The 24230-nt window shown below is 41.7% G+C and overlaps 1 protein-coding gene across 1 annotated transcript in view; it reads left to right on the forward strand.

Moving 5' to 3' along the window:
• Positions 1–757: 757 nt before the first annotated feature.
• The window catches only part of PSMB7 (proteasome 20S subunit beta 7), a 59998-nt gene continuing 36525 nt past the window's right edge, over positions 758–24230 (forward strand). The window contains exons 1-5 of the mRNA XM_036261611.1: positions 758–860; positions 1323–1416; positions 2432–2529; positions 3705–3845; positions 8677–8792. Of these exons, the coding sequence (XP_036117504.1) occupies positions 799–860; positions 1323–1416; positions 2432–2529; positions 3705–3845; positions 8677–8792 (511 nt within the window). The 5' untranslated portion in view covers positions 758–798. The remainder of the gene's footprint in view (positions 861–1322; positions 1417–2431; positions 2530–3704; positions 3846–8676; positions 8793–24230) is intronic.

Here is a 24230-nt window from a genome sequence, read left to right on the forward strand (position 1 = left end):
GAGGGATCTAATTTCTCCATATCCTTGCCAACACTTGTTATTACCTGTCTTTTTGATTAACATCCTAGTAGGTGTCCAGCAGTATCCAATTGCGGTTTTATTTATTTATTAAAAATTTTTTTAAAATTGATTTTAGAGAGAGAGGAAGGGAGAGAGATAGAAACATTGATGAGAGAGAACATCTATTGGCCACCTCCTGCATGCCCCCCACTGGGGATTTGACCCACAACCTGGGCATGTGCCCTGACTGGGAATGGAACTGGTGACCTCTTGGTGCGTGGGTCAACGCTCAACCACTGGGCCACAGGGCAGAACCGTAGTTTTATTTTGCATTTCTTAATGATTAGTGACATCTTTTCATGTGCTTCTTCTTATTCAATTCAGAGCAGACTTTTGAGGTAGCTATTATCTCCATTTGACAGCAAAGGAAACAGATTCAGAGTTGAGAGGACTTGCTCAATGCAAGGAGGTGGTGGGGCTGTGTCCGGAACCTGGGTGTGTCTGTCACTGAAGCCCCCTGGGGCCGAATTAAAAGTAGAAACAGCTCTGGTCTGGCTGCTAGAGGCCAGGTTGGGACAAGTCCTTTCCCCACCCCGGGCGTCAGTTTCTCCTCCACGCCACTTGGGGTGATATACTCCAAACACCTCCAGGCTTCTCTAGGAGTTCGCAACTCTAAGATCAATCGCTCTAGCTTGCAGTTTGCTCCGCCCCTGCAGTCCAGGTCGCCGACATCACCGGAAGTACTCGGCTCCTTTTTGTTTCCTCCCGCCCCCGTCCCGGAAGTATTTTCTTGGGAAGATGGCAGCTGTGTCAGTGTATCGGCCACCGGTTGGAGGTTTCTCTTTCGATAACTGCCGCAGGTGCGTCCATTCCAGGGGCCGGGTTCAGGGCGGGATTGAGAGTGTGGTGCCGGAGTCAGCGCTGGGCCGCGGCTTGATCCGGGAAGTCCAGAGGAAGGGCGGACGGCGCGGCCTGCGGCCCGCGGCTCGTGTGACTCAGGGGAATCAGGGCCTGAGCGTGGGTCTCTCCTGAGGCCGGGTCTGCTCTCCCACTTTCCCAGCGCACTTGGACACCCTCCATCTCCGTGTCCGTGTCCGTCGGCGAGGTGCCGCCCCTGTCTGATGCTCTCTTGCTGAAAAGAAAACACACAAAAACGGGACAGTAGTCCTGATATTGGCAAGGAGGATTGAGTGAACAGATGGGCGTGAAAGTGAATAGTAGGTTTCCCCCCGAGTTCCCTCTTAGGTACATTTCCTGTCAGTTTGGCACAATGTGCTCCCCCCCCCCCCCCTTTAACGCTTTATTCTCTCATTTGTTTTTAGAAATGCCGTCTTGGAAGCTGATTTTGCAAAGAAAGGGTTCAAGCTTCCAGCGGCCCGGAAAACAGGCACGACCATCGCGGGGGTGGTCTATAGGGTAAGCCGCGGCAGGCCAAAAGCAGCGGTTATGCATGAACCAGGCCTCCTTTACTTCTCTGGGCTCCGTCGGGAAGGACACATGTTACAGAGCACATCGGAAAAAGGTCCTGCAGGAGAGACTTATATTTGTTAGGTTTAGTGTGCTCATCACCAGTTTATATTCTTTTCTCATTTTGCAGAGTTTTTGATAGGAGGCCATTTTCCTTCTCCGTCTTATGTTAGCACTTTAGAAGGCAGGGTCATGTAGTGGGAGAACACAAGATTTGGGGTCAGACAGGTCTGTTTAACCATTTAACTTCTATGCTGCTTCCAGTTTTGGGTAGCTCACTTTCCTTCACACAGCCACACTTTCCCCATCAACCAAATGGACATAATAACTCCAGCCAAAAGAGATAGTGGTTATTATTGTTAAGGGTAAAGAGGTGGCTTTTTTTTGTTAGTCCTCACCCGAGGATATTTTTTCCACTGAATTTTAGAGAGTAGAAGAGAGAGGGGGAGGAGGGGGAAGGGAGAGAGAGAGAGAAAAACACATATGGGAGAGAAACATTGGTTGGTTTCCTCCGGCCAGGGTCAGGCCTCAAATCTGCAACCCAGCTACGTGCCCTTGACTGAGAATTGAACCTGAGACCTTGTGGTCTGCAGGCTGATGCTCTAGCCACTGAGCCAAGCTGGCCAGGGTGACAGGTGGCTATTTTAGTGGAAGACTTTCTGCATCCTAGTCCAGACTTTTTCCATATTAGCTTTGATTTGTAAGGAATTCATTGAATCTCTGAGCCTCATTTGAAAACAGAAATAATTTCTACCACCTACTCAGGATTCAACCAATGACATTTGTTAATAAGCCTTTTCTTGAGTTATGAATGTATAGTACAATATTTTTAGTAGGAGTTTTTTTTTGGGGGGGTAGGTGATTGGGGGAGCAGGGGATGGCCAACATTGTTTTCCCTAAACTAGAGTAGAGCTGTTGTTTATATATGTAAGATTGTTTATGAATATTTTTGTTTTAAAAATAGGATGGCATAGTACTTGGAGCAGATACAAGGGCAACTGAAGGGATGGTTGTTGCTGACAAGAACTGTTCAAAGATACACTTCATATCTCCTAACATTTAGTAAGTATTGATTAGTTTGAATAGCTTTTCTATTTTTAAATATTTTGGGGCAAATTGAATTTACTTTATTTCTCCCTAAAACCTCTTGTTCAATCTGTATTTTCTTTCTGTCTCCCAAAAATGGCATTTTTATCCACCTGTCACTTAAGCAAGTCATCCTCAAATCCTCTCTTGCTTTACTTTAGTCTTCAGTTCATTTGGTGCCCAGTCTGCCTTCTATGTGTCCCTTGAATCCATTCCCTCCTGTCCTTCCCTCTGCTAAGGTCTTAGTTCAGATTTTTTTCCTCTGAGGGACTATTGCAGTTTTCATTTAAATGGCTTCTCTGCTTCTGGTTTCTTCTCCATTTCTATTGTTCATTCCTCTGTCATAGTGGATTTTGTAAAATACAAATCTAATTATGTTCTTTTCCTTTTTAAAAACTTAAAGAGACTTTTTACATGTTTACACTGCTTTAGCTGCCATCACCTGCTCTAGTTACGCCTGGGCAGTCCCTGTTTCCATTATGTCTCTATTCCCCTCGTCTGCAAGGTATTTCGCCTTTGCTTATGCCAGCCTCTCCTTAAAAATACCCTTTCTTCTTTTCTGCTTATACAGTGTTTTTATTTTATTCTTCCAAATTCAGCTCACGTGAAACCTTTTCTCAGAGATCAGAATTAATTGCTCTTTCCTTCAGTTTCCCTTAACATATTGTACCTGTGCTACTGTATTGTATTATACAAGGTATAATTTTTGTTTACTTTTGTCATCTCCAGTCAACTTTGAAATCAAGTGCTAGGACTTTGTCATATTTTCTTCTTCCCAGCATTTAGTGCAGTGACTGGTACCTGGTGGTAAATACTTGGTAAATGTTAAATTGCAAGACTTTTAACATGCCTTGCTCTTTTGTACAACTTGGATATATTTGTAGGATTTTTAAAATATACACTCTTTTAGGAACCCAGAAACTAGTGATTTCAAATATTCTGTTATGCCACAGGAAATCTATTTGCATATAATTAGGTGCTTATTGTCAATTTTATGTTTATTTAAGTTTGGTTAGACAGAACAGTTACAGTGCAGATATACTAAGGAACATCTATGACCTGAACTTCGTGGATGTTATACAGGAAACTCCACTTCTAATTGAGCCCTCTGGTAATTGAATTTCAGCTAAATTTCTCATTGTGTTTTTTAGTTGTTGTGGTGCTGGGACAGCTGCAGACACAGATATGACAACCCAGCTCATTTCTTCCAACTTGGAGCTCCACTCCCTCTCCACTGGCCGCCTTCCCAGAGTTGTGACGGCCAATCGGATGCTGAAGCAGATGCTTTTCAGGTAAGGTTCCGGGATGTGGATTTCTGTAGCTTCTTTTTCTCATGTCTTAGATTTGTAGCCAAGGGAAACCTGGAAGCTAGAGAAAAAGTATTCCAGAATACACATTTTATTTTAGAAATCAGTTGTTACGAAAAAGCCATTTTAATTTCATAAGGCCTTTGATACTGGATTTGAATTGATGGGATCTGTTTTTTTCCCCTTGAGTAAATGACGTGTGACCATCATTTCCTCAGGCATAGTTGAGTCATTTCCTCAGGCATAGGGATATTACTGGATAAAAACCCTTTTTGGCCCTGGCCGGTTTGGCTCAGCTGTTAGAGCGTCGGCCTGCGGTCCGGAGAGACCCGGGTTCGGTTCCCGCTAAGGGCATGTACCTCAGTTGCAGTTTGTCCCCGGCCCTAGTCGGTTGTGCGGGTGGCAGCCACTCGATGTGTTCCTTTCACGTCGATGTTTCTCTCTCTCTGTTCCTCTCTCTCCCTTCCACTCTACTGAACAAAAATTGGAAAAATGTCCTCGGGTGAGGATAAAAAAAACAACAAAAAAAACCCTTTTTGTTCATAGGAAGAAAGTTAGAGCTGTTCATCTTGTGAACAAACACAAATGATTGTTTTTTCCTCCCTCTTTTAAGGGGAAAAACAATGAAATGAAAAATGGTAACATTGATACTAACTGATGTTTATCTGTTTGTGCCAGGTCCTGTGCCAAGTGCTTTATGCATGATCTCATTTTATTCTTTTACTTTTGAGGTCCCAGCTTTTCCAGTTTATATGTGAACAAATTGAGGCTTAGAGAGGTGCAGTCACTTGCCTGACCCGACTGTTACTCTCTGCTGACTCCTACAGACAGTTCCTCTTAGTAGTTTTGTTTCTCTTTCTTTCTTAATAATCACATCACCACTTTATGTTTGTATAGTTAAACTTTTAAGTCCATTTTTTTCATTTGCTTCTCATGAAGAGAGGCAGTGTACTATAGTGGAAGTAGCCTGGGTGTTTAGTCTTAGGTTGGAATACTGGCTTCTCCTTTTGGGATCTGCCTTACCTTTTACAAATTCTTTCCTCTTTTCTTTGTAGAATGTGTGCATCATGATACTGTTATTTTATTTATTTTTTGAGGTGGCCAGAGACTTTTATTCTTTTTGTTTGTTTGTTTGTTAATCCTCACCTGAGGATATTTTTCCATTGATTTTTAGATAGAATGAAAGGGAGGGAGGGAGGGAAGGACCAAGAGAGAGATACTGATTTGAGAGAGGCACATCGATCAACTGCCTCCCGTATGACCCCTACTGGGGCCAGAGATTGAACCTGCAACCCAGGCACGTGCCCCTGGCAGGGAATTGAACCCATGACCCTTCGGTCCAAGGGCCAGTGCTCTAACCACTGAGCAAAACTGGCCAGGGCAGGAGACAAAAAAAATTTTTTTTCTTTATTGATTTTGGAGAGAGAGGAAGGGAGAGGGAGAGAGAGATAGAAACATCGGTGAGAGAGAACATTGATTGGCTGCCTCTTGCATGCCCCGCACTGGGGATCAGGCCCACAACCTGGGCATGTGTCCTGACTGGGAACTGAACCGGTGACTTCCTGGTACATGGGTCGATGCTCAACCACTGAGCCACACTGGCCGGGCTGGAGACCTTTATTCTTACATAAAACATTTTCTTTATCTCTGCCCCAGCCAGCAGCAGCTGCATCCAGGTCTGTGAAAAAAGGGGAGCAGGAATAGAAAGCAAAGATTGTAATAGGCAGCTCAGAGGTCATGTTCAGCTTTAGAGAAATTTTATTTGGCTCACACAGTGTTTTTTAAAAAATAGTGGCCAATAATTATAAACTGGGAGATTTGAATTAACAATCTGGATTTCTGGCTTCTTTTGAAAAAAATTCAGAAAAGGTGAGGTAACATGTAGCAGTAGTCGCCTTGAGAAATGGGAGCCTGTGTCTGGCCTGTCAGTCCCTACTCAGTTCACTTCCTTCTGTTTCCTGCCTGGCCCTTGCCTTCCTGCACATTTGCAGGTCTTCGTCTATGAGTCTGCCAGGGCCCCTAGACAGTGTGTGGATATGAGGCTAAATGTAGCTCTGCAGCAGCAGTAGTCTAGTTCCCACTTTACTGGTGAGGTGACCAGGACTCATCAGTCTTATGGGCAGGAAGCCTAGTCATATCCACCTAATTCCAGCTGTGGCTGTATGAACCCTTATGTCAATGATTTCTGTTTATTTATGTACATCAAAATCAGCCTAACCCTGGGGAATTATTGCCTATCAAATAAATTCTCCCAATACAGTGTGAGAACTTGTTAAAGGATATCTGTTGTCAAGATTTCTGAAGAGCCCTGGCTAGGTGGTTTAGTTGATTGGAGTGTCATCTGTGCATCAAAAGGTTGCTGATTCGATTCCTATTCAGGGCACATACCTAGGTTGTGGGTTCCATCAGTAAAAAAAAAAAAAAAAAAAAGTCTGGTGAAGATTTAAATAAAAATTCTGAAGACATTTGTGATTTTGATTTTAAATACAAAACTCCCTCTGGTGGTTTGTGTGGTGCATTACATTTAAAACAATTTTTAAACTTGTAAAATTATAGTAAATAGAGTATTTCAAGAGTCCTTGCAATGTCATTTAAATCATTTAGCTAAATCTAGTGGATGTTTCTGTTAATATCATTAGACTGTTTCAGGAATTCTAAATTCTCTCTCTTCAGTGTTATTTTTAGTTTAATACAATTTGTAAAAATTAAAGTTTTGAGGGAAACATTTAACAATTTAAACCAGAATAATTATGGTCCTTTATGTCTTCTTACATTTTTTTGAGTTACATAAAATGAGTCAGTTGTATAAGGAGTTCTGGAGACCTGTAACCCTCCTGATTGTAAAAAACTTTTGTCTGTACACTTGTTATGAGTTAGGGTTCCACAATTTCAGTAAGTTTTTCAAAGGGGTCTGTGACTCATAAAAGTTTAAGAACCACTGATGAATATAATTTTTGGTGGTATCATAGAATTCTATTAACCAGCTTTTGAACATTAATGATGTTGCCTGTTTCAAGGTATTTAAGTTATAAGGTACTTTGTAAACCCTTTGGAACATAGACCCTTTAGGTACTTGTGATTAATTCCTTAGAATGTATTCTGAAATAAATTTTTAGAAGTGGAATTACTGGGGCAAAGATATGCATGGTTAACATTTTGATACATATTGCTGAAACTATCCTAGAAATACTGTTCTAAGTTGCACTACCATCAATAGTGGATGAGAAAATGTAGTATGGTTTTTAATGATAGTGTAGTTTTCTGTTACAAGCTGTATCAGTTTAGCCAATTCTTTCTCTGATGTTCTTTTTTTTTTTTAGCATCATAAACAGTACTATAGTAAGCATTCTTGTGAATGCATATTTAGTTTATTACATCCTTAGAATTAGATTCCTGGAAGTAGAATTTCTGGATCAATTTAAGGATTTCAGTATCATAGACTCTTTTAAAGGCATGAAACAAATGTTTTAGCTTGGAAGGGAACTAGCTGATTATTATTGACTTGGAACACCCTGTTTGGTAGGCAGTTTGTGAGTGGATCGAGCACTGGACTGGAGTGGGATTAGTGGGTCTCGTGATTGTGGCTTCTCATCCCAGAGCCATGGAATGTATTCTTGACCTTGCTGCTAGCTCATATGCCTTAGGACTACCTTCTTCCTGTCTAGGCCCTTTCTTCTTGAGGCTGCTTCTGAAATTCTTTCCTGCTCTGTAACTTTTCAGTTACAAATAGAAGATTCTTTCTGAAATAACAATTTGGCAATCAAGGGACATGGGAAATATTGGATTTGACTCTTCTGTTTACTTAGAGTACTTCTGATAGGTAGCTCTGTCTCAGCCTAAAATTATGATTGGTTCTTATGTTAGTTTATTTATTTCAGTTCTAATGATTATGATCATTAGGAAAATTCAGCATGTGTTGGTTTCAGTTTTCTTCTTGAAGAGCTCTAGGCTCACAGTGGAGAACTCGAAATCCAGCATATTTATCGAGCATAATAATTGTAATGGTAAATAATTGAACCAAATACAAGGAAAACAATTTATAGAAGTAGAAAACCAGCCAGGTAAAGGGTCCAAAGGAACAAATACAGGCACAATTAAACGGAGGTAGGGTGGGGTGGGTGGAAAACATATTCCTGTCCATGTTCCTGGGTGGTATAGCTTTATCCTGTAGGTGATGGTGGTAGGTTTTATAGGCCATCATGGAGTTATTTCATCATTTGCTCCCCTGAATGATGAAATACTTCCCTCTGTTATTCAATGTGAGTTCATATCCATTATTATACTTTTGTGGATTTATTCATAGGAAGGTGTTTTAATATTAGCCATTTTCCTGTTAGGCTACAGTGAGGTTGGTAATTTGAACATTCAGCTTGAGTTTAGCGACTCCTCGTTAACTTGGAGGGGAGTTTATCTGCTGATCACAGAAAGGTGTGATGAAAGGGTGCTGATAATCTTTGGAGTAAGCCAAGCTTGGCTCTGAGACATTGGGCAAGTACTTAATGTCTTTAGGTTGATTTTCTCTTCTCTGAAGTGAGAATTATAGAGTCCTCTTTTAAAGGGAGTGAGAGACTGAGATGAACTAAAGTATGTGGATTATCTCACACAATTTACAGTTTTTATTGGCCGACAGTAGATGTTCAACTAACATGCTTTCCATTCCCTATTTTGTTCCCATCAAAGCTGTAACCATTTAATGAAGCAGTGGCAGTATAAGAAAAGCTTTTTGTTTCCTGACTTCTCATTTACTTTTGGTTAAGTTACAGTGATGCAATGTAGACTAATTTTTTTTGTTTCTTGTTCATACTCTGATCACCAGGTATCAAGGTTACATTGGTGCAGCCCTAGTTTTGGGGGGCGTAGATGTTACTGGACCTCACCTCTACAGCATCTATCCTCATGGATCAACTGATAAGTTGCCTTATGTCACCATGGGTGAGTGTAATGTTTTCCTGATGTTTCAGAATCCTCTTATATACCAAGATGTCTCTTAAAGAGCTGGTCTATTTCTTTTTTGAGGAGGCAGTGCAATAAAGTGATTCATTCTATAGATACTTATTGAGTTCTTCCTATAAGTTGGTCCCTGTTCTATGTGCTTGGGATATAACAGTGAACAAAATTTTGATAAAGACTCTTGCTTGCAAGGATTTTCTATTTTAGTGGGGGTGGGCAGACAATAACAACAACTACTATAAATACCACTTGCTAGTGATAAATACTAGGAGAAAAAAAGTAATATAGCCCAGGCCAGTGTGGCACAGTGGTTGGCCTGCACACCAAAGGGTTGCAGGTTCAATTCCTGGTCAAGGGTACATACCTGGGTTGCAGGTTTAATCCCTAGCTCCCATCAGGGCGTGTGCTGGAGGCAACCAATCAATGTGTGTCTCTCTCACATTGATGTTTCTCTCTCTCCCTGTCCCACCCTTCTTCTTTTCTCCCCCTCCCTCCCTACCTTCCTCCCTCCTTCCCTTCCACTCTCTCTAAAAAATAAGGGTAAAAAATACCCTCAGGTGAGGATTTAAAAAAAACATACCCTGGCCAGTTTTGTTCAGTGGTTAGAGCATCAGCCTGTGGACCAAGGGTCTTGGATTTGATTCCCGGTCAAGAGCACTTACCTGGGTTGCGGGTTTGATCCCCAGCTCTGGTTGGGGTTATGCTGGAGGCAACGAATTGCTGTCTCTCTCTCACATCTATGTTTTTCTCCTTCCCTCCCTCCCTCCCTTCCTTCCACTCTATCTAAAAAAAAAAATCAATGGAAAAATATCCTCGGGTGAAAATTAACAACAAAAGTAATGTAGATGACACTGCTACAACAGTTATACAAGATTACATTTGGGGGAAACTGGGTCAGGGATATATGACAACTCAATGTATTCTTTTGTTTTGTTTTGTTGTTTTAGATTTTTATTTATTGATTTTAGAGAGAGAGAGATGGAAACATCGATGAGAGAGAACATTGATTGGCCGCTTCCTGCATGCCCCCCACTGGGAATCGGGCCCACAACCTGGGCTTGTGCCCTGACCAGGAATTGAACCTGCGACCTCTTGATGCATGGGTTGATGCTCAACCACTGAGCCACACCGGCCGGGCTCAATGTATTCTTACATCTGCATGTGAATTTATCATCTCAAAACAAAAAGTTAAAACAATTTAATGTAGGAAAGGGGACTTGGGAGTATTGGGATGGAAGGCAGACTGTAGTGTGAAATAGGAAGATCAAGGTAGGTCTCGTGCAAAGGTGGGTTTGAGTGGAAGAGCCTTCTGGGCAGAGGGAAAGCTGGAGTGGAGGCCTTGCTATGGGAGCATGCCTGGTGCATGCAGATTGTTTTAAAAAGTAGAGTAATTGGAGTCCCTCTTTACCATTTAATCTCTGAGGGATCATGGGCATTTAATTCCTCTCTGAACCTCAGTTTTCTCACCTGTGAAATGATATCAGTAATACTTCATACATAACCAAGTTATAAATAACATATAATTCCAGTGCTTGGCCTATAAATAGTATTTATTCTGTTTAGACCAGCTTTTTACATTTGTATTTTAGCTCTGAGTGCTATATAAGAGCATATATATATTTAATCCTCACCTGAGGATATGTTTTTTTTAATGATTTGAGAGAGAAAGAAACATTGATCAGTTGTATCCCATATGTGCCTTGACCTGGGATCGAGCCCGAAACCTAGGTATGTGGCCTGACCGGGAATAGAACTCCCAACCTTTTTGATGTATGGGACAGTGCTTTAACCAACTGAGCCACCTGGCTGAGGCAAGAGTATATATTTTAATGACTAAAAAAAAAAAAAGAGTGATATAGTTATTAAGAAGAATTAAGGTTTGTAAGTTCTAACTTTTATGTTCAATTTCTGAGTCAAGTTGTATAGGTCCAGCCCTGGCCAGTGTGACTCAGCTGGTTGTGAACATCATCCCATGCACTGAAAGGTCAGCGGTTCCATTCCTTGTCAGAGCACATGCCTGGGTTTCGGGCTCTATCTGCAGTAGGGGTGTGCAGGAGAAAAGCATCAATGTTTCTCTTTCCCTCTCCCTTGTTCTCTCTCCAAAAAAATCATTAAAAACATATTTTAAAAATTGTATAGGTCCAGAAATTTGAACAGGTTCTGTGTACCTGGTGTTTTTACTGCGATTTTTTACCTTTTACATTTTTGGTCTTGGTACCTTGGCTCTGCAGAGCTAGGAACACTGCCTCCTTGAGTATTGGGAAATTGCCAGTTTGAGACTTGGCTATTCTATTGTATTATCTAGCCTCTTAGAAAGTTTTTATATAACAGCTGTTCTTGTTTGTGGAGAGAATGATACCATATGAACGAATCTTTATAATTATTTTATAATGAAGATACAGCAATTTTAGAATTGTTTTGAATTGCTTTGTTCAAATGTATTTGTTATCTCTATCAAAGTACTATTTCTCTGCTGATACTTTTAAATGTAATAGTAGAATAGCCTTTTCTATTAAGAACTTTCACGTCTTCTTTTTTTTACTTAAAAAAAATTCGCACTTGTAGAAAAGAATGAGTAGTCCTATATACCCTTTATTCCAATTTGTCAGTTATTAACATTTTATCACAGTTGTTTTCTCTCTCTCTCTCTCACATTATTGATACTTTTTTTTTTTTTTTGGTATGGAACCATTTGAGAGTAAATAGCAGGTCCCATGATCCTCCACCTTTAAATCCTATAGGATGATTTTATACAGTACCTTGATGAAATCATTAATTTCTGGAAATTTAACATTGATATGAAGCAGTTTTATTTTTAAGATGGGAACATTTGAATTAGTTTGCTTTGCTTTTGAACAGTAGTAATTTGTTTTAAAGCATAATCCTGAATTTAGGAGAAGTTGTTGAAAGCAGTCAAGCAGATTTGTGTCTGCTCATTTCACTTCTGCAACCACACTCTGCTCTGTCCTGGCTCACAGTGATCTCGTGTCTCTTCAAGTCCAGTGTGATTCCAGGGTTAGGGTTCCACAACTGAGTTTACAGCACACTACTACAGTGATACCTCGGTTCTCGAACGCCTTGACTTTCGACCAAATCGGTATTCGACCAGGAGATTCGAGAAACTTTTGTCTTGGAATCCGAACAAATATTTGGAACTCGAACTTCCGAGATGAGCCGAGTTGAGCCGAATGGCGTTCATTCGGCCCAGCGCGCCTTGCTTGCGTCATCAGTGTGAGTGCAGAGAGAGAGTCACGCTTTGTGGGGAGAGTCACGCTTTGTGGAGAGAGTCACGCTTTACACTGAATTTAACCCTTAGACATACTGTACACTTTTATTTCTTGTTGAGACTTATGTTTTTCTACATATTATATACAAATTAGGCCAGTAAATAGGCATTTTCTGGGGCTTGGGTTTCCTATTGGGTTTCATTGCTTCGGTTCTCGAACAATTTGGTTCTCGACCGTCCTCCTGGAACGAATTATGTTCGAGAACCGAGGTATCACTGTATTTAGAAATCATTCTTCTACACTATCTGGTATTGCTATCATAAGAGACCAGATTAAGAACAAAAACATCAGTAACATCTGATTGTAATATATGAGTAATTTATTACTTCGAGGTTTAGTTTGTCCATCTATTTATTTAACAGTTTTTTGAGGGCCTTCTGGGTAAAGGTACTAGAGCAGGCTCCACATGTAGAGGTGAATGCATGATCTTTGCCCTCACCATACTCAAAATGTAATGGTGGAGACAAATGTATAAACTGACAAGGGCAGTAAGTACAAAAGCCAGTGGAGGCCCAAGGGAGGAAGGGTCACATCTAAACTGGAGGATTTCAGGAAAAGCTTCACTTCACTTGAGCTGATATATATATATTTTTTTATCTTCACCAGAGGACATTTTTTCATTCTTTGTTCAGATAGAGCGGGAGGGAGAGAGAGGAAGAGAGAGAGAAACATCCATGTGACAGGGACACATCGAGTGGTCACCACTCGCACAACCCAACCAGGGCCGGGAACAAACTGCAACTGAGGTACATGCCCTTAGCGGGAACCGAACCCGGGTCTCTCTGGACTGCCGGCCGATGCTCTAACCGCTGAGCCAAACCGGGCAGGGTATCTTGAGCTCATCTTAAAAGAAGGATAAATTACTTTCATTCATTTATCAGATATTTATTTAGCGTCTACTATATGCTAGGCCCTTTGCAGCGTGCGGGGAATATAGTGGTCAGCACCTGCCCTCAGAGCTTACAGCTTTATGTGGGAGACAGGAATATAACAGGGAAATACTCATTAATGTAAAAGAACACACTGTGCTAAGTGCCCTGGAGGGAAAGAACAGTGATAGAGAATAATAGGAAGGAGTATATGGGTAATGGGCATTTGGGAAGTCCTTACGGAGCAAGCGACATTATTTTATTTTATGTTTTTATCCTCACCAGAGGACATTTTTCCTTTTTTTGTTCAGACAGAGTGGGAGGGAGAGAGAGAGAGAGAAACATCGACGTGAAAAGGACACATCGAGTGGCTGCCACTCGCACAACCAACTAGGGCCGGGGACAAACTGCAACCGAGGTACGTGCCCTTAGCGGGAACCAAACCCGGGTCTCTCTAGATCGCAGGCTGACGCTCCAACCGCTGAGCCAAACCAGCCAGGGCAAGCAAGTGACATTAAAACATTTCTAATTAAAGTAATTTACAAACATGACCAAACATTCAATTGGGAAAAATATTCCATGAAAAAGAATCTCTTATTTCATATCCTTCCTCCAGAGTAACCACTGTTAAGAATTTTGTGTGTTTTCCCCCCAGAAAATGTTTTATGATACACCTTCATATATTTCTGTCATCTATCATCTGTCTCTCTATCCCTATTAAAAATACACAGATGAGATCATACTGTACATACTGTTCTCTTACTTTTAACTTCTTTTCAAGACGCTTTTGTATCAACCTATGTGGCTCTATAGCATGTCTATAATAACAGCTACATAGACTTACGTTGTATGGCTGTACCATGATTTACTGACCCATTCTCCTATTGATGGATATTTCGTTTTTCAGATATTTGCAACAGATGTGTCTTGATGTACTTGTGTAAGTACAGAATTTAGATAAATTACTAGTAGTGGCCTTTTTTAAGGATGGTAGGTGGCTCACAGAGTAGCCGGGAGGGCAAGAACTGGTTTTGGGGCCGAGAACAATGTCAGAAATCATGCTGCAGGAGGGCTAGTGCAGACAAGTACAGAATGGTGCTGTACCTTGGTTTGCTGTTCGCTTTACTGCCCTGGCTGCCTCGGGAACCCAGTCTTCCTGCCATCTCATTCACCACCAGAGCTCCTTGTAAGGGTGGGTGGGGTACCTCTAATTGGTGAAGCTCAGTTACCCACTCATACGGTGGTGAAGTTCCCCAGACGTAGGAAGTACAGCTTCTGCACAGCCCAAATGACAGATGGTCATACAGTGTGTTTTACCTTTTGAGAGCTGTTACCAAATTGCCCTATAAAAAGATTGCAGGAGTTTTTACTCCTACCAAGAAAATATGAGAATATCTTTCTCTGATAATTTGAGAATATCTTTTCTCAAAAAACGTGCTTTTGCCAGTCTGATGAGTGAAAGATGGGAAGAAGTAACATAAGCTGAGACTTGGATGATTAGTAGGAATTAGCCAGGAATTTGCTTTCCCCAGTCTCTACCCCTAAGGGAAGGCCTTTTCAGGCCCTGTGGTGCACAGGGACTGGTGTGGTCTAGGAACTGAAAGGCCCAAGTTTGCTGGATGGATGAGGCAGGTGCATAGGGTGGGAGGAGTGTTCCATGCAGGGGGTGCAACAGAAGCAAAGATGTGGCCCTGGCCGGTTTGGCTCAGCGGTTAGAGCGTCGGCCTGCGGTCCTGAGAGACCCGGATTCGGTTCCCGCTAAGGGCATGTACCTCGGTTGCAGTTTGTCCCCGGCCCTGGTCGGTTGTGCGGGTGGCAGCCACTCGATGTGTTCCTTTCACATCGATGTTTCTCTCTCTCTCTCTGTTCCTCTCTCTCCCTCCCACTCTACCTGAACAAAAAATGGAAAAATGTCCTCGGGTGAGGATAAAAAAAAAAAAGAAGCAAAGATGTGGATGTTCAGGAGGAGGGAACAGAGGCAAGGCTGGAAAGCTAGGCTGGAGAGGGTCCCGATGCTCCTAGCTGAGTTGTCTTGATTTTTGCCCTGGAGATTTCCGTCTAATGTTTTCAAGCCAGGAATGATAGGCTTAGATTTGCTTGTTAGAAAGAATAGTCTGACACCTATAGGGAGGAGGATTGGCATGGGGGCATCTGGAGGGGAGGGAGATTATATCTGGCCAGAAATGTTGAGGGGGTAGATGGGTCCAGTGGCAGTAGGGATGACCATTGTCATTACAGAGATCACAGAAACCAGCCAACCATTAGGCTTGATTAGGCTGTCATTTATCCTCTCCTGTCTTCTCCAGTGCTGGTCCTTTCCTGGCTCTTGACCGTAGTGTTGGAGTAATTCCTTCACCTGGGGCCACCTCTCTTCTGGTTGGGCTCCAGATCCTTTTCCCACTCCTCCTCCACTTGTACAACAGGCTCCCTTGCCTCCTTGAGCAGGCTTTCACACCCCACTGCTGCCTTCTTCAGAGATCCCCCCATCGTTCCTACCCCTCATCCTAGGTCTAGCCCAGAAACCATTCCGTGGGACTGCCCCAGGCTGAGTTAGTGTGTTCCCCTCAGGGCATTTGATGTGAAACAGGAATCCAGGATTCCAATCTTGTCCATACTGCACTTTTCCCAGCCCCTGTCTTTCTTGCCCCTGTGAAAACTTGAGATCTCAGAGTAGAATTTGTGTTGTACTCCCAGAGTTCTTCCTGCGTGACTCTGAATATTTGATGGTGAATTAATTTTGTGATTCTGTAACTCGATTGTGCCAAAGAACAGCTGAAACTTAGTGTTAGAAACCTTAGCTGCTGTTCATTGTTGGTGAGCTAGCAGTTTACAGCATCCTGGATAGAGTGGTTTAGATTGTGTTACATTTGTGTGGCCCCAGGTTAGCAGAAAGCATTGCATGTGATGGGTTTTTGTTGGTGTTGTTGTTCTTAAAGCTTAGTATTAGTTTAAATTTAAGCACATTATGGAGTGGAGTGTCTGTCTCTGTGCCAGAGGATGCTGGTGCTGTCACATTATTTTTCGTTGAAATTCTGTGGAAAGGATGCTGTCATTGCCATTTTATTGATGAGAAACCTGAAACTTAAACGAGAGATTTAGTAACTTGCCTCTTAATGCTCTGCCTGTAAACGGCAAAGCTGAGATTTGAACCCTTGTTTCTAACTCAAGCAAGCCCAGTATAACACAGCTGCTTTGATTTTGTTATTTTACAGATGTTACTTCATTAAGCTATTAAGCCTTGCTTCTAAATAGTGAAAATATTTATGCAAATTCCCAAAGGGTGTTTATTTGTTTTGCATGTTTTCAACTGCTCTGTGTGCAGATTTTCTATCCTGCATATTAAATACAGTATTTACTGAAACTGTTTTATAGTATCAAAGGAAAATTTTAATAATTATACACAATTCTACCACCCCAGGACAGGACTTTTATTTTTATTTTTTTCTAATCTGAGTCCATTGGAAGAGGAACCTTTTCCCAGAGAATGTAAAAGAAAAGCAGTTTGTGCTGCCTTGGCTTTGCCTTTGTCATTCTTTAGCCATTATTCACTTTTGAGCTGGGTTTGTACACATCTTTGCCTGTGGTAGGAGCTGTGCAGGGCTGCCTTTCTTCCTAACAAGGCAGTCTTCTGTTATTGGTACTTTTTGTTCTTTTTCCCCCCTAAGGGGCTGGGAGCTGGATTTTGAGAGAGACTGCCAGAATTGCCAGAATTTGGTGGACTTTGTTTTAATTCACGTTACTGATTTTGGGTGAGCTACAAACCAAACCTCAAACTGTAGGTAAAATAGAGGGCCCTCCTAAAGGAAAGGTACCCATAGAGCATTAACGTTCACTGTGGATTGAGGCTTTTCATAAATGTAGCTTAAGTGAGAAAATGAATATTTCATGTAAATTCTCAAACTGTAGTTAAATAAGTTTTTTTATTATAAGAAAAAAAATAACTTTGTAATTAATCTTTTTTTATCTGAGTGATTTGACAGTAAGAGCTGGAAGCTACAAATTACCCGTAAGACAAGGGTGTCCAAATTTTGTCTACCGATGGGCCTGTATTGGCGACTAGCCAGGCGCCTGAAGGCTACTCTTAATTTACACTGACTAGGAGACACCTGTCTTGCCGTGCGCATCTTGAACATGCTGGCGCAGCTCATTGAGCCAGAGTCCAGGAGCTCCTCTCTGAGGTCTCGCCTTCCCGAGGGTTCACTGAGGAGGAGAATGTATCAAACTCCATATGGTGTGCCCTTTGGACAGCTTCTGTCCTAAAACCTTTTTTATGGACGTGATGTTGACCATGAGAGCAACATGCACCCAGCAGCGTCATGAGATGCTTTACTGCTTTAATCTTGACAAGACTGTGAGGTGGGTGCTGTTATCCCTGTCTCACCAATCAGGAAGTTGAGGCTCACAAAGGTATGCTAAGGTCACACAGCCGGGAGGTGCATGATGTGGGATGGGATCCCAGTCTCTGAGACTGTTCCCCCTTGGCTGTGCTATTGCTGTGAGTGTGTGTGGCATGTGGTCCAGACCAAATGTGATTTGGTTTATTCTCAAAAAACAGGGGCCCCTTATGTTTTATTTAATTATTTCTCTTTTAAGAGAATAATTTGCAAGAGACTGCAGATGATCGATTAATGTGATTATTGAAAGCTGGGCAAGATTCTTTGACTTTTCTTTCTACTAAGGGAAAGGGGTTACAGTTTTATTTTTTTTATAGACAAAATGTGGGTGCTCTTTTAATTCTCAGATTAATTAGCTTATTCTTTTAACTTGCCAGCTTTCCTTTATTAGACAAACTGAAGTAGTGTCAGGAGAAGCCTGGAGACCATCTTTTGCTATTAGTTTGGCAGTGTTCCTTGTAGCAGCATTGGCAAGATATATAAAATTATTTTTTGCCCACTTATTCACATAGAGAATTAATATGAATAAAATTTCAAGCACGACATTCCTGGAAATGAGGCCCTTGGACAATTTAGGAATTCTGACTTTAGGAATAAATATTGGTATGCATCATTAGGGATGACTTGGGGTCACTGTCAGGGCCATTCAGATAAAATTCGATCTCTAGATAAACTGGTTATGCAATTTCCTAATTACTGGAAAGTACCTCTTAAGTCCCAATTTACAGAGCCCCCTAGCAATTAAAAAGATTCTGGACAGAGTCGTAAACATACCACTGTCTTCCCTTGTGGGCAAAAAAGAGTCTTAGAAATTAAACTGGAACTAAGAACATCAGCAGGGAATTCAGGCCTGCCATTTTCTCTATATTTTTTACACTGAAGTGCAACCTGTGTGCAGATGTTTTGATATCTCCACGACTCGATTTTGAAAATGTTCCTGTGCTGTATGAAATTAGTGCACTAGAACATGGCAGATATTTTTCCACATTCATTTTCAACTCTTAGATCAGGTGTGAGCTCTGTGAGTATTTAGTTCATAGGCCTACATGAGAGCCATCTCAGGGCATGTGGACTTAATGCCTCTAGTGTTGCTGGAAATCTTTTTTCCTGACTTTTATGGGCCATGTTGTGACTCTAGAGGGGGTTCCATAGGCATGTGTCGCCGTCAGCACTGGAGTGAGCCTCGGCCCGTGCTCTCTCTGGGTCAGGGGCTGCGCAGTGGAGGGAACCCCATTCTGGTGGGAGCTTTGTTCATACTGTCAGTGACTACTCAGAGCTGGCTTTTTGTAACCACCTGAGGTATAACTGTAATCCTAGAAAAAGAGATGGAAGCCTTGGCTTCAGTCCCAGCCCTGCTTGACCAGGGCTAGTCTCCTAACCTCTCTGTACCTGAAACCCCTCATTTCTAAAAACAAGCTGATTGTTTTTGACTTGGGAAGATCACAGGGCTGTTGGGATGCTGCAGTGTCATTTTGTGTGTGAATACCCACTGTGAAACACCAGGTGCTTCCGTGCACATGTTGCTCTTTGTGTTGTGTTTTGAGGTAGTGTGGGACAGTGAAAAGAGCTGGTCTTTGGAGTCCAACCGGGTTCAAATCTAGCTTTGAGTATGAGCATTGATGTCTTTTTCAGTAAAATGGTGGTGAAAGGAACTGTTCCCAGGAAAATGTGTGAGGATTAAGTGGGATACCATATATCACAATCTTTATGTAGCACAGTGTAGATGTTTGATGCATGGTGTTTTGATAATTTTAGTGCTAACACATCCTCTTTGTGCAGATCTGTGTACTAGGATTTCTCTGGCAGTTTTTCCTGTTTTGATTAGTATAAGATGCATTTCAGAAGATTTAAAATGTGCAATGCATGGATTTTGTATTTTAAAACTTGTGCTGCTGTAGAATACCAGGACTTAAACAACAGGGAACCAAAAGCCCATGAAAGTTGACTTATGCATCTTGATTCCTGGTTGCTGCAAAGGTGGTACTAAGCCAATAGATGGTGCCATTTTATTAGGAAATGAGAACATATTTATTTCTAAAATTCATCATGTTACATACCGAGAATGCAATATAGCCAGCCCTGGCCAGGTCTTAATCTATTCTAGAGTGGACTGTGTTCTTGATTCTGCATAAAAATGTTGAATGTCTATTGTAGGTAAAATGGTGAGCTATTAAATGAATGTGTAGGATGCTATTCTTCCTTTTTTTCCTGCTCTAACATTTGCCATGAAGTCTTTTCTGACTTGAGTTCAGTCCATAGTCTACAACCAAGTAAAAGCCCTTGCCCAGGAGTATGTTCAGAACAGTTAAATGCAGTCCTTTGTTCTTAAATCCCACTTCAGAGAGAGTGAGGCAACTAATTCATCTTTACCTGCTCTTGTTTCAGAATTGGCCCTGCTACAGAAAAGTAGGTTATACTCTTAGAACCTAAGGCTTGATGTTCTTTTACTGTCTTATTGGACAGATAAGTGGAAAGTCATTTTATGCGTCAGAAGACTTTTCACTGCAGAGTTCTTAGAACTGGGGATTTACTGTCAGCTGGATCTGCCATTGACAGCTGAGTGATTTTGGGTAGGTTCCTTCACCTCTCTGAACTTTATTTTTTCCATCTAGAAAATGGAGATAATAGCATCTAGTCCACAGACGAATTAAGGGAGATAAATATATGTAACAGGGCTTTACATTTTTTTGTAAGTAGGATTTCTTATTGTTTGCACACAGACTCTATGGATAAGATAAACTTTTACTTATAATTAAGACTAGGTGTGTTTTACACATTATTAGACTCTGTGGTCCTTTGCCCTTGAGTGTTCTGAGAGACATGAAAACTTGGAAGTGACCTGCAAGTGGAATAAAATGCAATTTGGGAAGTTATTTTGAAATGTGGACCAGAGGGACGGATGCCTTTGAAAGACTTGTCAGCTCAGACTGCCTTGAGCTCCTGCAGCAGGAGGGGACGTGGGTGCCCTGCGCCCAGCAGCACGCTTTCTGGGTGAGAGCCTCTGTTTCTTGGTGGGGCCTGACGATGTGCAGACTGCTTAGAGAGGTGTACTCGAAGGTAATTTTCATCCTCCTCCTTATCCCCTGCACATGGGTTATGTGACTGCTCTGTTTAAAGAACAATTTTCTGTCCTCATATCTTGTGGCATTTCATTAAAATACATGAATAAAATAAAACCTTTCATATCTTAGGCCTGGATGTCCTGATTGTTTGTCTTTTCTTAAGAATAAGTGTTTATAATCTGTCAGGTCAGTGAGACGTTGCACTTGTAATTATAAGAATAATTCCTGTTCCCTTCAAGTGGTGTTTTAAATTATTTACTTAGAGTAAAATTTAACTCCTTTTTGACTACATTATGTTTAGAAAAGGAACTACCCTTTTTGAGAAATTAATTTTGAGTGAAAATGTTGAATGCTTTAAAAATCTATTTCTAAACATATTAAATGGAATATTTTTTTATTCATTGGAAATAAAAGACTCTGACATTGAGGTACATTTGCTGATGAAAAGGAAGCATTCTTTCCCCTCACGAGGGGTTTAAATGTAATACTCAGTGCTTACTCAGGAGTGAAAACATCAAATTAAACTGTTTATGCTGACAAAGGACAAATCTGGATTTCAGCAACCCATGCAAGATTGTCTGATTGGTTGGCCTGCCTCGCCTGGAAGCTTTGGCCAAGACTTATAATGAAATGCATGCATACAATTAAACCACTTCAAGTTAGGGTCTGAGTTTTCCCCCAGCCATGAGAGGTGCTCCACTGCTCTCTAGTGGCTGAACGTGGTCCCCTGGCAGAGCATTGTTTTATATTCATAAATCAGCCCTTCCCACATTGGCCGCGTTGGCCTCCAGAGCAAGCACCGGCGGCAGGTGACTCGGCCCTGTAGACAGGAACAGAGTGAAAAATGATCCCAATCCATGGGCTGTGGAAAGCACCAAATTTCACCCAGGATGAGTGCCCATTGGACTAACAATGAGCAAGTGTGAGTAAGCACTTTGTTAGGAAGAGCTGACACTGATAGATTAGAAAGTTCGGTGTGTCTCTTTGATCGCTGCATACATCTTATACCGTGGCAGGCCACAGCACCAAACAGGTCCTTGGTGCTTACAATGGACCCCTCAGCAGAAGAAGCAAGCAGCCTTTTTCTTTTTTTCTAAAAAGATCTGGTTAAATTGATTTGGGGAAAAGCAGTAGAAGTCCCTTTCCTGCTGGGTCTCAGAACTTCATGACTTTGAGAGAAGAGATTTTGAAGACCTCTGTTTCCATTAAAGCTCCCAACCCTGGAACTTGGCTGAGAATGATTATATAAGCTAGTTCTTGGAGGACAGGGACCTTGTGTTAGAGTAATTACAGTAGTTTTTCTTATTTTAATTTTTTTTGCAATTTCTATTAATTTATTTTGGTTATAGATGTTTCTCCTTCCCCCCCCATAGACACCCTCCTCCCAATCCCATCCCCCCGTTATAGTAGTTTTTATTGAGCTTTTACTATATGCCAGGTATTCTGCTTTACACACATCGTCTTGTTCGAGTCTGCCAGCCACCCTGTGAGGAGAGTGCATTCTGTCTTCGTCCCTTTTGTTGGGGGAAAGAGCTAGGGCTGTAGGGCTGCTGCACTGCACATTTTCAGGGCCAGCATTCACATTGTGCGTGATGTGGTGGTGCCCCTGGAATAGCTTGTCAGCCTTGCAGGGCTCAGAGGGCCTCAGTGATGGCTCCTGAGGGAAAACCGCCAGATAGGTCCTTGGGTGCTTGCAATGGACCCCTCCTCTGGAAGTGACAGAGCTGTGCCACCTCCTGTGTATCTGTGTGTTCCCAGAGTCTGTTGCCAAGTAGTAAAAATTTTTTTGATACATTTCATACTTTGTCCTGAGTTGGGTTGTTCTTTCAGAAAAACTTATGTTCAAATTCAGCTACAAATGCTGATAAACACCTTTAGTGTTTTTGGAAAATGGAGACTAATTTTTTTTTTTGAATGGGGCTGTTTTAATTATTTTGTTGATCCTCAACTGAGGATATTTTTCCATTAATTTTTAGATAGAGTGGAAGGGAGGGGTCCGGCGGGGGACGAGAAACATCAATGTGAGAGAGACATTCATTGATTGCCTCCTGCAGGACCCTAACTAGGGCTGGGGATAGAACCTGCAACCCAGGTACGTGCCCTTGACTGGGAATCGAACCCATGACTCTTTGATCTGAGGGCCGATGCTCTCACCACTGAACAAAACCAGCCAGGGCTGAATGGGGTTATTTTATTTTATTTTATTTTATTATTATTTTTATCCTCACCCGAGGACATTTTTCCATTTTTTGTACAGATAGAGTGGGAGGGAGAGAGAGGAAGAGAGAGAGAGGGAAACATCGATGCGAAAGGGACACATCGAGTGGCTGCCACCCGCACGACCAACCAGGGGCCGGGGACAAACCGCAACCGAGGTACATGCCCTTAGTGGGAACCGAACCCGGGTCTCTCCGGACCGCAGGCGGACGCTCCAACCGCTGAGCCAAACTGGCCAGGGCTGAATGGGGTTATTTTAAAATAAATACTCATAACAGACCCTTGAGTGGTATTGCTAAACAGTGAATGGTATCTGTTTAATCATTTAAAACATTTAAAATCCCAGGTTCATTTGAATTTCCAAGCAAAACAATACAAATTAACTATATCCAGATGTGTGGTAATTGTTCTGCTGAAATCTGAAGAAAAGCAAGTATAGATAGCATACTTTTTTGGGGTGGGGAGCTAAGAAAATATAGCTGCTTTTATGCTTGCTTGCTAATCTTGATTTTAAGCTTTTGGCTTGGCTATTTAAGTGGCAACATGGTGGAATGGAAGGAATGTCAGGCACTTTATTTTATTTATTTAAAAATGTTTTTATTGATTTTAGAGAGGAAGGGAGAGGGAGAAAGAGAGAAACATCGATTGCACAGTTGCGCCTGAAACCTGGGCATATGCTTTGACCTGAAGTGAACCGGCAAGCTTTCGGTGTGTGGGATGAAGCTCAGCCAACTGAGCCACACTGGCCAGCGGTCGGACACTTTAAATTCAGATGATCTGGGTACAATTCTCAGATTTGCTAATCACTGGCTGTGTGACCTGGGAAATTCCTTATCTCTGAGGTTTAGCCTTTCTGTTTTGTAAAACAGGGCTACTGCTACCTGCCATGTCAGAAGAGCAGATAAAACCAATGTGACTGCTTTCAGATTTCTTCAACACCATGTGTACTATGTTTGTTGTGGTCCGTTTAGTAATTTTTTGGCCACCGAGTAGACTTCTGGATAAATGGGATCTGGCTTGGCACTGATATGCTCAAAGGACTTCATTATTAGGATGATTTTTACTTCTAAGACCATCCTAAGGAAGGACGCTGGGAGAGAGACATGGTATATTTATTTGTTTGTGATGATTGATTACTGTCGTTACTTGGGACTATTGACTCATGCATGGATTGACCTTCAGGCCCCTGTACACAAATTTCAGGAATAAGCTGCATGCTGCTGCTGTTACACAGCAGGACTGTGACAGCTGGTAAAGTCTTGGTCTTCCTGCTTTTTTCCTCCCATGCCTTCACAATGTTAAATTCTTATTTTTGCCCAGCTTGTAACTTAAAAAATTGCTATTAGTTCATGGTCTTTGAAGAAAAATAAGAAGAAATAAAGTAAGCTGAAAGAAAATAGCACCACCCAGAAATAAGCATGATGTTTTGATTTATGCTCTTCCAGATTTATATAATAAGTATTATATAAGCATATTTGTTAATATTGCTTTGGAACATGTACCTCCTCCCCCCATTAAATATTAGATCATGGACACCTTTCCACTGCCAAAAAATATTGTCATGTTTAATGAATGTATATATAATGTTTAT

Source organism: Molossus molossus, unplaced genomic scaffold (genome assembly GCF_014108415.1).
Source record: "Molossus molossus isolate mMolMol1 unplaced genomic scaffold, mMolMol1.p scaffold_m16_p_14, whole genome shotgun sequence".
NCBI classification, from domain to species: Eukaryota; Metazoa; Chordata; class Mammalia; order Chiroptera; family Molossidae; genus Molossus; species Molossus molossus.